This window comes from Ursus arctos, unplaced genomic scaffold (genome assembly GCF_023065955.2).
Source record: "Ursus arctos isolate Adak ecotype North America unplaced genomic scaffold, UrsArc2.0 scaffold_8, whole genome shotgun sequence".
NCBI classification, from domain to species: Eukaryota; Metazoa; Chordata; class Mammalia; order Carnivora; family Ursidae; genus Ursus; species Ursus arctos.
In genome coordinates this window covers 34,303,399-34,321,859 of record NW_026623100.1, presented here as the reverse complement: position 1 = coordinate 34,321,859, position 18,461 = coordinate 34,303,399, and the positions used below count along the sequence as shown (strand labels likewise).

At 43.1% G+C, this 18,461-nt stretch overlaps 1 protein-coding gene and 1 pseudogene across 2 annotated transcripts in view; both read right to left on the bottom strand.

Moving 5' to 3' along the window:
* ANTXR1 (ANTXR cell adhesion molecule 1) overlaps nucleotides 1-666 on the bottom strand; it is a 213,204-nt gene extending 212,538 nt beyond the window's left edge. Inside the window, exon 1 of one of the 2 annotated variants that reach the window (XM_026484155.4) lies at nucleotides 84-666. In XM_026484155.4, coding sequence (XP_026339940.2) covers nucleotides 84-235 — 152 coding nt within the window. In that variant the 5' untranslated portion in view covers nucleotides 236-666. The remainder of the gene's footprint in view (nucleotides 1-83) is intronic. The other variant, XM_044377552.3, reaches the window with a different exon arrangement.
* An 11,857-nt stretch (nucleotides 667-12,523) lies between these two features.
* Nucleotides 12,524-12,856, bottom strand: LOC130543101 (PHD finger-like domain-containing protein 5A; annotated as a pseudogene).
* Between the last annotated feature and the right edge of the window lie 5,605 nt (nucleotides 12,857-18,461).

Here is an 18,461-nt window from a genome sequence, read left to right as displayed (position 1 = left end):
CCCAAAGCGCTGCCGCCAACTAGCCCAGCCCGGCAGGGAGCATCATCAGCTGAGCCCAGGATGCAACAACTCGAGACACTTACTTGTCCAAAATGAAGTACAGGTCAAATCCCCCGTAGCAGGCTGGACCCCCTTCCTCCCTGCGTCCCCCTTGCCCGGCGCAGATGAGCACAAAAGTGGCCAAGGAGAGACACTTGAAGCCAATGCCGAGGGCTTTCTGCTCCACGGTGGCCATGACCTGCAGCCCAGGGAGAGGGTAGGGTCCTCTGCTTCCCACGCGCCTCGAACTCGCCAGGACCCTCAGGGACGCGCCATCCGAGGGGCCCTGCTCGCGGGCCCTTTATTCCCCCTCGCGCTCCTGGAACTCCCCGGAAGCAATTGTCTGGAGGAGTTCAAGGTTTTCCTTCTGGTTTCCGCTTCGATTCTGTTTCTAGGTTTCAGGTTTCAAGAATCCCAATACTGTACTCCGCTTTTTTTTAAAGGGGCTGCTCCTGACTCGGGCGGCGGACCCCTCCGGAGGCTCCGCTGACGTTTGCAGTTGAAGCAGCTCCGTCCTGACGCTTCTTTGTCCCAGCTTTTAAATATTGTAGGGTGGGTTTTCAAATTGTTCTTGGTTGGGAGAGCGCTTTGCCTTTTCTCCCTCCTCTCGCCCCCTCCCCCAGTCTCAATTTTTTTGGGGGGAAGAAAGTTCAAAGGGTGCCACCTTGTGGCCGAAGATGGCAAAAGCGCCCTTCGGCGTTCGCGCGAGTGTGGCTGTGCGTGTTTTCTTATTCCTTCGTTTTTCTCATGCACCTTCCTTTTCTCTCTCCATTATTTCTTCCCCATTCCTACTTCCCGCTCACTCTCTAGCCTTTTTATCCCTGCCCGCTCCTTTCCTATCCTGTATCTGCTGATAAGGTCGCTGCAAACATTTGATGAAAAATTACTTCCTCCAAGCACCTTGGCTCCGACCCTGCAAACACGCCTTTGTGCAAATGAAGTAGGGAAGAACGGGGCCTTTGTGATCTGACTCATCTCAGCGACCTTACTGTACTATTAGCACAGATCATAACAGAGTCTGCTGGGGTCAGTCATGTGGCTGGAATAGCCTAAACAGTCCCAAAGGAAAGGTTGCTCCCGGCATGGAACAGCGGGGCATTCTAGATGGTCTCCATCTCCAGATTTTACAGATTCTGTGAGAGGTTCTTCTTTTCAGCCTGTGAACTTTGACTTTTTTCACCCTATCTTTGATTTAGGACAGAGGGAGCAAACAGCTTACAAAAGTATGGACCTTCCAAATCATTTGGGACCCGCAGGGGAGTCCTGTGCTAGCCTTTCTGAAGTGAGGGATCCTCTTTAGAGGGGATCCAGGCAGGAGCTCAGTTTTAGCTTCCTAGATCTTCCACCTGGGGAGTCCTCAGAGCTCCATTTTCCAGCATTATTTCTCCAGACACACGTCTTCCCCTCGTCGGTGATCCTCTAAGACACTTAGTCCCCGGTGTGACCATCCATGGGGTTTTCCCCCACCAGCTGTACCATGGAAACCTAGTGTCTTGGAATGCTTATTAAACAATCAATTTGTGGTCAAATAAATTTGGGGGACTCATAAAGCATTGCACCAGCCTGCCTCCAAAAGGATCCTCAATGTCCCTTCTTTCTTGGCATGAACACACCCCCACACAGTGACTAAGATTGATTTGTGTGCAGTTGACGAAGAATGGCAGAAATGATGATGTGCGACTTCTGAGGCGAAGCCATAAAAGATATGGTTGTTTCCTTCTGGCTCTCTTGGATAACTTGCTCTGGGGAGCCCGTTGCCCTGTCAAAAGGTCACTGAAGCAGCTGTATGGAGGCATCCATGTGGCAAGAAACTGAGATGCCCTGCTGATAGCCAACAACAATTTGCCAGCCACGTGAGTGGCCCACCTTGAAAGTGGACCCTCCAGCCCCAGCCAAGCTGACAGATGACTGCAGCCCCGTCAACATCTTAACAACAGTCTTCTGAGAGACCCCAAGCCAGAAACACTCAGCTAAGCCAATCCCGGATTCCCAACCCACAGACATTATGAGATAGTTTTTGTTTATTAGTGTTTTAAGCCTCTAATATGGAGGATAACTTGTTACGTAATAATGGATAACTGGAAAATGCCTATTATCACATTAAAGCTTTGAGAATTTCTTTAAAAAAAATGTGTAACTGTATTTTCCAGACTTACTTGATCCTGAAACAATACCTATTGACACCTACACATTGGGAATTACTGCTCTCAGGAAAAATAATTGGGAAGAGATTAAAATACTCTAAACTGTGCAACTCTTGCTTTTCCATATCTTTGCAGTCGAACAAAGACATCCAGAGTCAATAACAGGGGTAGAAGAAGCTCTTGGTGTAATGGGAACATGATGGCTCAACAAGTCTGCAAGAGGAGACGTTAGGAGTTTCTTTGAACTGGCAACATTTTCCTTTGGTTGTTGGGATATAGCAGCCTTATAATTAGTGCATGTAGGGAAATGGGAATGGGGGATCAGTCACTTGAGGCTGGAGGAGGACTTGGGAAGGAGAGTCTTCGTCGGGGCCCTGCTGGCATTTCTCAGATTAATGTCACAGCTAAGAGATACCTAAGCAAATTTCTCTGCCTCTCAAACTCAAGTCAGTGGAAGAACGATATAAATTGTGATGTTGGGGCTATGGATAAAAATTTCGGAAGGTGGAGAAGTGCGAGGGCAAGGTAATCATGTACATGGAAGTGTTTGAATGGTAACCTGGAAGCCAAGGTAAGGGAAAGTTTCTTGGAGGAAGAAGCAGTCAGAGTGTCACAAGCTGTGGAAGTCTAGAGCATAAGCCCAAGAAAAACCCACTGATCTGACGCATGTCATTGTGTCACGAAGGAGATTCCAGTGAGGTAGTGTTGGTGGGTGTTGGGCTGCACTGAGTTACTAGGAATGGGAAGCTTCTCTTTCAAGAAGAGAGAGGGATAAGGGGGTAACTTGTGAGTGTTTGAATGTTTTACATTCCATAAAGAAGGATCCCAGGATACTTAAGGATACCAGGAATTTCAAATGCCCTGCCCTCTAAAAGATTGGAAAGTTTTTCTTAATAGACTGATCATCTTAAGGGTTTAGTCTGCATTACTGTTGTAACTGAATTTTCCAGGTTTCCTTCTTTGAGATAGAAATTGTTAAGTATGACCTGCCTGTCTACCAGCCTGCAGTGATTGTCCCATACTTGCCCCCCACCTCCAATATGTGTCAAGCTGTCAAAAAAATTTTTTTCCTGTCTTTGTAACATTGCCATTTAACCTTCAAGAGTCTCTGTGGGCACTTAACCATTTGTCTGGGTCCTTGACGAAAGTTCTGGAAAATGCTCCAGATAACACAGACTACCCAAGAAAACTTGGGAAATTTTTTCTGTAGAAATATTTGTCCATAATAAGGGATAAAATATGGAGAGATCTGACACCTTCTACCAAATTTGGGGTCAACCAAGTAGGTCCAATGTTTGCCAAGTTCTTGTAGGTCCCACTGGTTCTTGGACTTAGATGGCACCCCATAACTTCTTAAGGCAAAACATCAGTTAGTAAAAATAATCTCTTTTCATTGTCATGAGATTTCCTTCATGCTTGTCCTCCATAGGACTACCATTTGCAAAAGGTCAAGCCACCCTTCCTTCCCAGAAGGATATCATTCAGAACAACAAAGTTTCTAAAGAATCTGAATTGGTTGAATAGTGGCTTTTGGTCAAAAGAAGAGCAAAGGTACTAGTAATGACTTTAAGTCCAAGGGCAAAATCATAGTCTAGAGCAAATACCTTGATAACATCTCATATGCCAGGTTATTCACAACCTCAGCTCAGCAATAGTCAAAGCTTCAGAACCCAGTATTTAATTAATAACCCTACCCAAAGCCCAGCCCAGACTAACTTGAAATTCAATTTAATCCAGGACCTCCCTTGAAATCCTGTTAACAGCCACCCAAATGCATACATTGAATTTATTAAACACAGCTGTGACCCAACTCTGATCAATTCAGAGCCCTGAAAAAAAAAAAAAGAGCTAATTTCATATATTAGTTAATGTCAGCCCAGGGACAGATCCTGTTTAATCTGGTTCACAGTGCAGCCCAGCTAAACCTGCAGACCATCATAATCCTTCCTAAATCACGCCCAGGCCCAACATGAAGTTTAATCACCCATCCACTCTTAGCCCAATCCAGCTGGAGTCTAGCCAAAACTCAAAGCCTAACACAGCGAGCCCAGCAAGGAAGACACATTCCTACAAGGTCTCAACCAAGAGAATAATCCATAATTCATGCCAGCATATCCTCAAAAGAATCTGTTCCCGATCCTCATAAGGGCTCAAAACCTTGCTGAACAAAGAAAGCCTTCATTTCATCTAGATCAGTAACCAGGCCAATCCAACCCAGAACCCAGAAGAGGGATAAAATGGACCAGTATAGTCCAGGGTCTTGACAAGCCTAGAGTTTACAAATGCCCAATGGAAGACTATATCAGACAACTTAAGGCCAGCAAAAAACTAAACACAAGACCGATTACAGCCCTTTTCTGCCCAGTTCTGCTCAACCTGGCATATTTAAGCATATTCAATACCAGGGTTTTATTCAGAGACCCCAGGCCAATTTATAACTAAAGATACCAGATGAAATCTACCTAGGCCTGTCAAGCCCATAACTCCTTTGACACTTTTGCTATGTGTCCAAGTCCCAAGCCAGAGAAACCCTAGTTCTCAAAGTGTGTGAATATGTGTATGGATAGGAATATATGGAAGGGGTACCGTGAAGATGAGGGCAAAGAGGTTTACTCGCTCTGTAATAACAAATGGAGCTTTTTCAAGATACGTATATCTGTAAAATATCAGAAATAGATATGGGGGTTTCAGGGACACATACAGTTTCACACACATACACAATCTTACAGTGGCCAATTTCTTTTCCCTCTTGCCTCACACACTCATCTCTGATTAGATTTATTGTAGAATTAATGTTAATTCTCATAAAGTGTTTTGAGTATTGGTCAGGACAAGACACTAATTAATAGAGTAATTGCACACCAGGCTATTTGGGTCGAAGTAAGTCCTGCCATTACTAACTGGGTGACATTACTAACAATTACATGGTTTGTCCATAACACAGCTTCCCATCTGCAAAATGGGATCACGAATATTACCGACTTCACTGAGTTGTATGGCTTCAATGAGATAATGTATGTGATGAGTAGCCCTCAGGAAACACACAATAAATGTTGGCTTTTATTGTTATTGTGGGATTCTGGAAAATTGCAGGTGAATTTCTTCTAGAGATGAGAAGAATAAATTTTGAAGAGCCACTTTCAGGGTTTTGATTTTTCTACCACCAGTGAACAAAGCTGTTTCCGTACCGTGGGCATTCACATTATGAACTCTGAGAAATGCAAAGGTGAAGATTCTAGCTCATCCACGAACTACTGGGAATTGAAGATTTCCTAGGATACATGCAGAAAACAAACAGAAAACATACTTTGGAGCTATCAAAAATCTGTTGGCAGCAATGCTGTTTCTGTTAGCCAAGAATGTTAGAGAGCTAAACTCTAAAGAAATGTCTGAGAAAATGGTTATAATCAGTGATGCTTTTTTTCTGAGGCTGGTTTTTAGATCTAATGTTATAATAGTTGAAGCTTTTTTCTGATACTGGTTTTTTTTTTGAGATCTAACAATCCCTAGAAAAGAACCTTCATTATTTCTCCTTATTAACTCGTTCATTCATTCAAAAATAGTTTTTGGATACCTACTATAGAGCAGGTCCTGTGCCTACACTGAAGATAGAAAGATGAATAAAACGTGGACCTTGCATAATTACCTTGGGAGACACAAATGCATAAATACGTATTGATTCAACAGTTTGGTTAACCTATCTTTTAGAGGAAACTCAACATGTCCCTTCTACCCCACCATGCACATTCTAAGGAGAACTAGGTCAAACATGATGGAATCTTCAGAGATGCACTGTCGAACTACAACTCTTGGAGTTGTCCCAGGATGTGAATGAGTTAAGACATGACAAATGTTTCTTCCTACTGGTAATGAGATGCTCCTTCCTTAAGTAGATCCAAAAGTGATTAGGGAGGATCCCATGGCAAAAAGATCAAGGTCTGAGCTACTTGAGGAATACCCAAGATCCTGGTCTCTATTCATGATCCATCATAGATCACCAGGGTGCAGAAGGGCTTGGGGCAGAGTTGTAACTAGTAAAAAGAGCTGTAACTAGTAATTATGCATTTATCTCACGAGTTTGCCTCTGAGCATGGACTCCTTAAAGACTGGTTGGGAGGCTGGGTTAGCTTTCTGGCATAGGTTTTCAGGCTCAATTGAATGTGTCCAAGATAGATGTTTAAGAAGCAGGCTCATCCTGGAACCTCTAACATGAAAACATCTGCCCTTACTGTGGCCAAAGTAACATGGGAGAAGTCCTGTGTCATTCGTTGTGAGAGGACTTCTATGCCCCCTGGGATCAGGACTGATTCCTGCACCTAGAGAAGACTCCTTCCAAAATAGGTTGAGCTCAAGACGTGGATGGTACTGCTACCCAGATTTGTTTTCTTTTCAATCATATTTGTTGTCAAGGATTGAGGACTAACCTGCTCTGAAATCTTAATCAGGGTCATAAATGTAGGCACTTAAAATATGAATGTAAGCCAAAAAAAGGTAATGAAGTCAATCAATAAACACATAAAATGACTAATAGCCCCTACAGCATAGAATTATCATTTTGAGTTGAAATGGAGGAAAATTCCAATGTCATTGTTATGTATCTAAGAGCTATGTTATGTATCTAAGGAAGAAATAAAACTCGTTTCCAGAATACTGTCCTCTAGAAATCAGATTTGCTCAGAGGCAGAGGGAAATCAGGTGGCAGATAAGAAAACTGTATAAGTGGGTGTCTCAAAACAGAAACTATAAAATTGAAGTATGGAGGGAGTTCATCACAAACTTAGTAAGTAATGAGATCAGTTTAAAATGCTGTTATTAATTGTGTGGTTAATCCAGGGACTGTGGGAAAAGAGGGGAAAAAAGGAAAGGAAAACATCGAAATCTGGCAAACTCTATGCATATATAGCAGCATTTTTGGAATATCTTTTCCACATTTTGATAGTTTCCCATAAATCAGGTTCTCCTAGCGTTAAATTAAAATGGCAATAAGTGTATTTTTTCGTCTTCATTGCTGCTGTAGTCCAGATATATGTTGATGTCCTGCTATTATCTTTAGTTGGGTTACTTCTTTCCTCTCTGAGGTAGTTTTCTCAAACTCTCAAAGTTTTCAGCATTCCCTCCTTCACTCTTAATTGATACTGCTGCTTCGTTTTTAATTGGAAAATTAGACAGGCTGATGATGGGTAGTAAGGAGGGCACGTATTGCATGGCGCACTGGGTGTTATACACAAATAATGAATCATGGAACATTACATCAAAAACTAAGGATATACTGTCTGATGACTAATATAACATAATAAAAAATTATTATAAAAAAATAATTGGAAAACTAGAATCCAAGAGACACTTATATATGTGGTTCTCACATGCAGGAACGGTGCCCAGGCTGAAGAGCCTTTGAAGCCATGAGTGTATAAGTGGAAGTTATGAGTGTGCTTGCACACCACCCTGGGCTGCTGAAGAGAATGATAAGAAATGAAGGTCAACAGCAATTGCACTACTAGGCATTTATCTAGATGATTCAAACATAGTGATTCGAAGGGGTACATTCACCCCAATGTTGTAACAGCAATGTCCGCAATAGCCAAAATATGGAAAGAGCTGAGGTGTCCGTTGAGAGAGGAGTGGATAAAGAAGATGTGGTATATGTATATACTATGGAATATTACTCAGCCATCAAAAAAATCTTACCATTTGCAATGACGTGAATGGAACTAGAGGGTATCATGTTAAGTGAAATGAGTCAATCAGAGAAAGACAAATATCACATGATTTCACTCATATGTGGAATTTAAGAAACAAAACATATGAACACAGGTGAAGAGAAGGAAAAATAAAACAAGATGAAATCAGAGAGGGAGATAAACCCTAAGAGACTCTTAACTATAGGAAACAAACTGAGGGTTGCTCAGGAAGAGGGGAGGTGGGTGGGGGGATGGGGTAACGGGGTGATGGGCATTAAGGAGGGCACTTGATGTAATGAGCACTGGGTGTTATATGCACTGGGTGTTATATGTTATATGCAACTGAATTGCCCACGGACTATATATACCCTGTTGGTTCTATTTCTCTGGAGAACCCTGACTAATGTGCCAACTCAAGGTAAAGACAAAGAGAACTCTTAGGATGACAGCAAAGGGACATCCCAGGATGATGATGGTGCAGATGGTTTAGAGTGCAGCCAATCCAGATTGGAGGAGAACAAAGATCTCCTAAGGGTATACTGCCAAAGGGGAAGAAAGAACTCAATAGCGATCTGTTGTGATTGACACAGGAGAGCTAACTCTCACCTCCGAAATAGAAAGTCAGTGGAGAATGAGACTCATGAATCAAAATAGATTCAGTGTGTGCATATCATTCGGAAACATGGCAATGTGTAAATGGCAGAATTAGCAAAATTGTTGAAAGGGGATGGGGATTGAGAGCCATGGAGTTGGTGGTGCAAAAAACAGGGACATTGCTGTAAGACTTTTAGACAATTTGACTTTTAAATGATGTGCTTTTCTTATTTTGAATAAAAACTAAAAATATTTTTTTAAATGGGATGCTTCAGATTTTGCCAAAGATTCTGCGAACTCTGTTTCATTCTATTAGACTATTAGCATGATGTAATGCCATGTTTTCTTTAAAAGTAACAATCACATGGACTAGATAACCAGACACAGAGATATTTATAAAATAAAGTTGAAAAATTGAAAAAGTTGAAAAATAGAGCACAGAGCAATTTATAAACCTAAAAGCAACAAAAAACATAGACACACATATATCTCATATGTATATATTAGAAGCAACATAAAACATTAAAAAGCAACATAAAAACCATATATATCCGTACGTATCATAGGCATACATAGTATATATGATTATGTATATGATTTTTTGTGTTGCCTTCAGTATTTATAAATTACTGTTTATTTTATATTTGTAAATAAGTAAGTAAGCACACACACAAACCCACCGAGTTGTAATTAAAATGGAAAATAATGCCTAACATTGGAATGATTTCAAAAGTTAAAAAATTTTGGATCATTATCAAAATGGTATATTACTTGGCCATTAAAAATAAAACACATGAAGACTGAGACATGAGGAAGTGTTCACGGCGCTTTATTACATGAAACATTGAGAATATATGTAGGTTATGATGGCAAGCAGGAAAAATACTCATGTGGATAAGAGTGCAAAAGTAAGCTTTACAGATCAAATAGCTTGGGAAAGAAAAAGAGTCAATCGGAGGAGAGATGGTGGACGTAGTTAGTCACAAGTTAGCTGTGAAGCTGTAAAGGGGCAGTAGCTGGGATAAGGGAGGTGGAGGTGGGAAAGAAACTCACCCACCCGCAAGATTGAAGGAGGTTCTGTGCTTGCTTGTTTGTATGATTTTTTATTTTAAGTTGGGAGGTCGCTTTAGCTGGTATTCAGGACTGGGGAAGGAACAAAGGAAAGTAGAAGCTGATAGTCTGGGAGAGGGAAGGAGAGTGAGGGAGACGGAGAGGGAGGGAGAGGGAGCAAGGAGAAGAGGGAGGGAGAGAGGGGGAGGGAAGAAAGGGGAAGGTAGGGAGGGAGAGAAAGGGAAGGAAGGAAGGGGAAGGGAGGGAGGGAGAGAGGGAGGGAGGGGGGATGAAGGAGAGAGGGAGAAGGAGGAAGAAGAAGGAGGAGGAAAAAAATGGTACCAGGAAGAGAGGTGGTGCTGGCGTGAGGAGGAAGGCAGCATTCTCAGCACAGAAGGAGAGGTTAGCGCGGGCCAAAGAAATCACTAGCACATGGCGGGAGTTCTACTAGGGGGCCACCGATGCTATCTTTCATGTCATACTCACAACAACTGTGATTTTGACATTATGAACCTCATTTCATGAGTGAAAACTCGAGGCTCAGAGAGGTCAAATACCGTTCTTTAAAAATCTGTGTGCCTGTAGGTAATAGAGCTAGGATGCTTTTTTGCCTATGCTCTTTCCACCTTGTGACCCTTTGAGATGGTGGAAAGAATGCTAAGAGGGAAGTCCATAAGAGGGTGAGAAAGTCTGCAAGAAAGTCCGTAAGAGGGAAGAGGAGGAATTGAAGCAGTTTTGCAAGATTAAGTTTAAACAGGATAATCCTTTTTGTGTGATTTTCGGCCACCACTTGAGTTCCTGGGAACTAGCTTCCTGGATTCCATTCATAGCACAGTGCGCGGCCTAACAAGGTGCTGAACTTCAACATTGCTTTATTCGACCGCCAGGATGTTGGTTTTTGTATTGTCATTTTCCAGTCTACCTCAGTGTTTTCAGTCATTTAATGACCGTATCGTGTTTGGGTAAGTGGGTGATGAAGCTTCTTCTTTTGACTTACGTAAGCTGACGTAAGAATGCAAACGCAGGGCTGCTGCTTTCTCGACTGTAGGACAACTTCCGCAGAGCAGATAGACCACAGGCAGAGAAGGGAAGCATCACTTGAAAATAAGTGTTCTAATTGCACTGGGCTTCCAAGAATGTCAATGGGTTCCTGGGAACACCCCAGGAAAGGTGAGGCCTGATGGAGTCTGAGATGCTGCCAGACCCCCCAGGGCCTTGTTAGCGCTGTCCCCCCTTCAGTGGAGCCCAGTGTGCCTCTCCATCGGCCTGTGTCTCTCAGAGCTTGTATCAAACAGGAGGGGTCCGTGCAGAATTCTGAGGAATCAGATTTTCAGAGTGCCTCTTGAAGATAGCAGTATGTTCGGGGTCAAAGTCTGTCCCCTAGTTGAAAGCCTTAAGGGTCATTCAGTCCATCTGAGGCTGGGTCTTCCTGTAGGAGGAGTGGCAGGGAAATGTCCATGCTTACAGAACTTGGATAGCTGTCCCCTTTCAGCCCCTGGGGAAGGGGCTGTGTGTGTCCACTTCTCTCTGAGTTGTTGCCAAACGAATCCTGTTTACTTCTCACGTTGTGGCCTCTGTCCCTGTCTTTGAAGTAAAATGGCGGGAGAGGGAGTTGAACTAGTGCTAAAGATTCTGTCAGAGGGCTTTGACAGTGCTGGAAAGAGGAGGCAGGACGAGAACCAGGAGTGAGCTGTGGTGGGTCGGGGATGAAAGGGAAAATTGACAAGTGGCAGATTCTCTGTCCACCAGGGTCCTGCATGACTTCAGTGGCCAGCGGAGATAATAACACTGGTCCGCGTTCTGGTCACCTAGTTGTGCAAGAAACCACTCCAAAATGTAGCGACGTTAACAGAAATTGATTATCATGGCTCACAGTTCTGTGGGTTGACTAGGGCTCAGCTGGACACCCCTACTTTGGGATCTCCCACATAGTCGTGGCAAGATATCCGCTGGGCTGCAGCCACTGAAGGGATCGGCTGGGCTAGAAAATCAAGATGGTCCAGTCACATGACTGGCAGTTGATGCTGGCTGTCAGCTGGGGGCTCAGGTGTACATGTGTCCTCCCCAGGTGGCATGGGCTTCTTGGTGACTGGGTTTTCTGAGAGAGTGGTTCGAGAGTGAGCATTCCTAGGGGACTCGGGGGGGGGGGTAGCAAGTCTTCTTATAGCTGACCCTCAGAATTCTCTTTCTGTTTCTCTTTCCCCTTCCCCTCCTTCTCCTTGCCCTTCCTCTTCCTTTTCTCCTTCCTCTTCTTCCTCTCCTCCTCCTCCTTTTTCTTCATCTCCTCCTCCCTCTCTTCCTCCCTCTCTTCCTCCATCTCCCCCTCCCTCTCCTCCTCTTCTTCCTCCTCTTTTCTTCTTCTTCTTCTTCTTCTTCTTCTTCTTCTTCTTCTTCTTCTTCTTCTTCTTCTTCCTCTTCTTCTTCTTCTTCCCACAAAAGAAACACCCGCTTTATTAATACAACAGCAAAGGAAAGGGTTTCCAAGTTCTTAGAGGAAAAACAACATGAACAGGTACCATGTGCTAGGTGTTACAAGATTAAATGCCCACATTGATCGTTCTGAGAGCTCCCCACCACACTGCAGATGTCTCATCAAGGACAGCTGTCATCAGAGCTTCTGCCAAGAATAGGTTTCTCACAGTGGTAGCTTCATGGTCAGTTCCTCAATTTCTCAAACAGAAGACTGAAATGGTATGAATACTGTTTCAGAAGGCTTTGGTATAGACAGAACATATCAATTTGGAAAAGAGAGGCTTGTTTTCTGAATTCAAGAAAAATCATGACCCGATCTATCAATTTTTCTCTGCTACAGTCTCCCCGAGTGCTCTGTGAATGAAGATTCCTTTTCCATTCCTTACCACGTGCCTGGGTAAGAGGAGAAGAAAGGTGGAGCGGTGCCAGTCACTACCAGGCACTCGGATGGGGCTCTGTGCTCCAGTCCTGCTGTGCGGGCAGTAATAGGCGTCTTTTCTGGCTGCTCCGGCAGCTTGGTGGGAGAAAGAGGCTACCCCCCTGTCACATCTTCCTGAGGCCATATTTTTTACATTCACAGGAGAGATCTGTCTCAGAGCTCCCCAAATTGACAGTCTGTGGGCAACCATCTCTATCCTTCTCGTGGATGGTGCACTCCTTACAATAATAGGTATCAGAGGCTCCAGGGCCTCCACAGATCACACAGTGCCCCTGGCAAGAGTCATAATTACACTCATCACATACACACATCGGAGTTCAGGGACACACGTAGGAGTCACAGATCACACACTTGACATGACATTTTTCGCAAAGTCTTCAGATGGCAACAGCAGCCTGCTCTTGGCAAGAGATCAAATCCGGAAGATGTTTAGCCATAGCTCTGACACAGACCGGCCACCGACTCAGAACGTCACTTCGGATTGGTCTCTGTGGGTCAAGGGGAGTCATTAAGGCCAGCTTCGATCTGAAAGGCGAACATCAGACTCTACTTTTTGAAGCAAGGAAAAGCATGTCTATCTAGTGAGGTCAGGAATTGATGGAGGCCACATTGCAGGCATCTCCTACAGCCTGGATAAACCTGTCAGAGCGTGACAGCGGTGGTCCCAGAACATGTGTCACGAAATGAAGCAAATGGTCCTTGCGTGCTCACTATGCAGCAACGGCGTTGCACACATTACTACGTTTAATATTTCCAGCAACCCTCAGAACTAGTGTGGCAGATTGATTTTTCAGCTCCAAGTCTTCACTGTTCCCTGGATCCATGCTCTTCGCCATGTAACTTCTCAGTGCCTCTCACATGAGAAATGCACAAGGGGATTATTTCCCTGTACTTTTGGTGTGTCCTTTCCTGTGCTTCCTTGACTTTTGGCTTGGCTATACGACTTACTTTGGCCCCTGGGAAGATAGTAGATGTCATGCAAACAAGGGTTTGAAATGTGCTTGCACTGTTTCAGAGAGCACGGTTGGCTGTGCTCCCTGGCACTTTTGTCCTCACATTGAGAAGAATTTCTCCCAGGGGGGGTGCTGCCTCTTCCACCTGGAGCTCAGAACGAGACACGTGGAACAGACCGTAGAGCCAGCTGGATTCAGAACCGGAAGCGGAACTGTTCAGCCCAGCCCAGCCCAGGTCAGCCAATTCCCAGCTAGCTGACCATAGATGGGTGAAGTAAATGCTTATTATTGTATGCTGCTGGGATTCTGTGGTGGTTTGTCATTGTTGAGTAATACAGTAGGCATTATTTAGCTTCATTTTCCCCCCTGAGGCCATGAGCAGTTTTCAAATCCAGCTAGACTTCATGCAGCCCCCCACACTGTCTGCTACATGGGTACTAGAGGAGATGGGCTAAGGTGACGTGACCAAACTCCTACCCACCCTGGTGGGCATGGGGTGGGAGCTGGAGGAGAGTAGTTTCTAGGGATCTAACTGGGAAGGCTCCTCTTTGTAGTGCTTCCGTAGAAAGTTCTCAGAGACTGCTGAGCATTTTTTATCTTGGGGTGTGTGTGGTTTTGCAGAGGCGGAGGGGGGGCTACTGCTGTACTGAATCTCATTGTTTTCTGAGGAATTTCCACTGAAGAGATGAACAGCTGAGGAGAGAGGGCCTGTCTACAGAGCTCAAGCATGAAAGACAGCATTGTTGATTTGACTGCCTTGTGTGCTTAGCTAAAAGACTCAGAAGACCCTGGGAGGGCGTTGGTCTCATAAAGAATAACTCTGTGTGTGTGTGATTGAGACCTTATACTCTATAGCTCTCTGACACTTGATACTCTACACAATGAGGATAAACAGAGAAGTTGGCATTCATCTAAGACTTGGCTTTCGATATTTATACAGATTAAAGCTCTCTTTTCCATATCCCATGCTTGCTCTCTCGATGAATGATGTTACGTGACTAAATGTGTGAGAAAAATCCCTTTACCTGGCTCTGAATGAGTCCCTTTACCTCATGAAGGCTTAGTTTCCAACTGGGCACCATGATGCCTGCCCTAACGACCTAGCACCATGAAGGGCAAATGAAAGCCTAGATGAAGAAACACAAGCTTCATCAAATTGCTGGTAGATGAGCAAATTTCTGGACTAAATATTATTAATGGATATCAAGAACCCAGAAGGATGAATTTTTAGTTGTCTTATTTTTGCATTAAAAATAATTTTTAAAAATGCATGTGGGGCTTGCATTACTATTGTTATTATCTGTTCTCTTATTATCTGGCTACTGTCTGTTCAGGTGAATGCTAATATGGTCACTGTCCACTGAAGCCAGTTAAAGACCTGTAGAGAGATGTCAGCAACTCTAATGATCATCCCTCCCATCTCTCAGCTACAGAGTCACCATAGCCTTGCCATAGGTGCTGGTCCTATCGGCCATTTGCCAGATCCTCAAAGCCGCTTGACAAGGCCTTGGTGGGATCTGACGTTGGCTCAACTTCCTCTTCTGTACCGGTCCAAGGGGGCATTTAAAGCCTATTTATTGGTTTCTCTCTCTTTCATATTCCCTTTGAACTGGGCAAATAATCCAAAAAATAGAGTTTGAGAGGCAGAAGAGTTGCTTCCAAACCTCATTTACCTATCTCTATGGACCTTGGAAAAACCAATCAATCTCCAGAATACTGGAGTCCTTGGAAGGGATTAGGAACCCAGACACCCTGAGTCCAATCATAGCATTGAGCATCCCCTCAAGCAAATGATAACATTTGCATTAGGAGATTTGATACTTGAGTATGTTTTAGCTGTGCCATTAATCTGGGAAATGCTAGCAGGAACCCAATGAACACGCTCCTTCCCAAGTCCTCCTCCAGCCTCAAGTGTTATTTTTAGCAGTAGAGACGATGGAAGGCTGTTGTTACCACAGGTTACAGCAGGTCAGGTTACCGTGATAAAGGATCAGACTGGGGTAAGTACCAACCAGCTCATGATTCAAGCAAAGAAAAGAAAACATTGCCTGAACAGTACATTTATGGGACATAGAGCACTATCCAGATCTAGGAGGTTGGAAATGAAAGCGGGATGAGGAGCACTTAGATATAGTCAAGTCTTTAATGTACAAATGACTCAGGAATGGGTCCGTGCCAGCCTGAGAGCAGCTGACTGCAGCCACAAACCCAGTTTCCATTTCACTCAGATGGCTTGCAAGACATTTCAACAGCAGAGTTATAATGAGAACTTTTCTAGGCAGGGAAGGGGCAGGGAAGGGGCCAATGCTCAAGCTAACTTCAGCACCGCCACCAAAGCCTGTAATGAAAACATTTGACAAAGAGTGGACATTCCCAGAACCGAGGCCGCCTCTGGCCAGATCATCCCAATGCAAGAATTGCCACATTCTGGGGTGCCTGGGTGGCTCAGTCGGTTAAGGAGCAGACTCTTGATTTTGGCTCAAGTCATGATCTCAGGCTTGTGAGATCATGTTCAGAATGGTGGAGAATGGAGTGGAGAGCAGTTGCTCTGGGGCAAAGCCTGGCTCTGCCAGCTATTTCAGGGTGATGGGCTTTCACATTCATGCCAACCAAGTAAAGCGTGGTAGGAAGACAGGTATGTCAATTGCATCAGTAATCCCCTAACTAAGAATTCTATTAATTAGAAGACCCAGGTAAGTTCAGGCAGTAAAACATAAAAAGAAAATCTTGTGCCCACTTGAGACATCCCAACCATGTTAAGGGGCTTCCTCTTTGCTATTCACAGGTAAACCCATCAAGAAAGTAAAAAAAAAAAGTAGGGGAACTTTGTCAAAATTTGTGGGGGCTCCTAGTAAAGTCAGGCAGAGGGACACTCTGTTCTGTTGTGCTTACAGCACATGCCATGAAGACTTGTTTTATGGGATTGTTTATGGTTTTCTGAGTCTGGATACTTACTTGTTTTAAACATGAAGATGTTTACTTTGTAACTACTTAGCACCACAACTTTCAGGAGTGCATGTCAATTGAAGGAAGACAGTACTTTCTTAGTTTAGAACTCTATCGGGAATTGTTTACCACTTGAGAACAATCATGTCACCGACGCTCATATTATTCACACTATTTGTTGCAGATACTTACAGGAGTCTGCATTTCATGGTGATTCTATGTCCAGGTACAAACCCCGAAATATGAAAGTTTTTCATGTTCTGTTTTTGTGTATTTGATCTGTCAAAAACTGGTGAGTGTGACAAGGTCTCCCTTCTTTCATAGTTCATCCTAAATGACTTCCTGTTATTTTATTTACTGATTTTGCCCTAAACTGTACTCTTTTGACAACCGTATTTAAGGCCCCTAATTTTATTATTTACTTAAAATGTACTTTTATACGGTAGCCATTTTCCCCCCACATATCAGTGTTTCTTTTAGTTTTATCTTGTCTAATACCTGGATTTTTAAACAAAATCTGAGTCTATCTTTTAATAAAATAGTCTAATCTGGTTACTTAAAAATGTTTCCTTCCAAATAATTTTAGACTTATAGAGAAGTACGAAGATAGTACAGAGAGTTCCTATACTCTTCACCTAGCTTCTTCTGATATAAAAGAACATCTTACATAGCCAACGCACAATGATCAAAATAGAAATTTGTATTTAGACAATATTAAGAAGATGATGTTAAACAATTTAAGAAACTAACATTGCTACAATATTATTAATTAACCCACAGAATTTATTTGGATTTTACCAGTTTTTCTATTAATGTCCCCTTTCTGTCCCAGGATCCAATGCAAGATCCCACATTACATTGAGCCATCGTATCTCCTTAGTCTCTTGCAATCTGTGACAGTTTCTCAGTCTCCTTGGAGTAGAGTGAATAGGGTCTTCCAGAAAGATATATCCAAGCCCTATGCCTGTGAATGTGATCTTTGTTTGGAAATAGAGTCTTTACAGATGTAATTAAGGATTTCAGGATAAGATCATTTTGCATTGAGGATGGACCCTAAATCCAATGACTGCCATCCTAATAGGAGAAAGGAGAGGAAGATTTGAGACATAGAAATATAAGGAGGAAGGCCACGTGAAGACAGAGGCTGGGATTGGAGAGAAGCTGCCCCAAGCCAAGCGATACCAGGAGCCACCAGATGCCGGAAGAAGTGAGGAAGGATTCTTCCTACAGCCTTTGGAAGGAGGAGACCCTGCTGACACTTGAGTTTCAGACTTCTAGCCTCCCAAGTTATGAAAGAAGGAACACGTGCTATTTTAAGCCACCAAGATTGTGGTCATTTGTTGTGGCAGCCCGGAAAAACCAAAACAGAGACCTTGACAACTTCGAAGAGTGCTACTGGGTATTTTGTAAAATGTCCATTAGTTTGGGTTTGTCTCATGATTATACTGCGCTTATGGATTTGGGGGAAGAATACCAGACTGGTGAAGGACGTATCATACCAGAGGGTACGTGATACCAACATGAGTGGTGATGTTGGCCATGGTCGCTTAGTTAAGGCAGTGTCTGTCAAGTTCCTCCACTGTAAAGTGACTGTTTTTCTTTTTCCGTGCTCTACTTACTAGAAGCAAGCCACCGAGTCCACCCAGACTCAAGGGTAGACTTTGCATTCTACTTTGAATCCTGGAGCTGACACACACTCATTTTAAATATTCCTGGAACGTTTTCAAAAATTGTTCATAGCCTAGGCTTTAAAAAAAAAACCCCTATTAATTCCAGTTAGTAGGAGTTTCACAGGCTACAGTCACTTACCACAATGAAATAAAACTATAAATCAATAATAGAAGAACAAATAACATATAAAAAACCGTGCATTCAAGATACTGTCCTACAATATTTTTTGTCAATGAGGAAGTAAAAAGTGTAATTATTGGCTATTTAAATAAATAACTATAATGTCAAGGGTATATGTCCAAAATTAAGGAATGAAGTCAAATTACACACAGGAAGAAATTAATGATGGTAAATGTTTGTATTATTAAACAAAGAGAAGAATGGCAAAAATAAATTCACTAGCCAACTCAATGAATCAGAAAAAGAATAACAAAATAAGTAAAGGAGAATAAGAATTCACAAATAATATTTT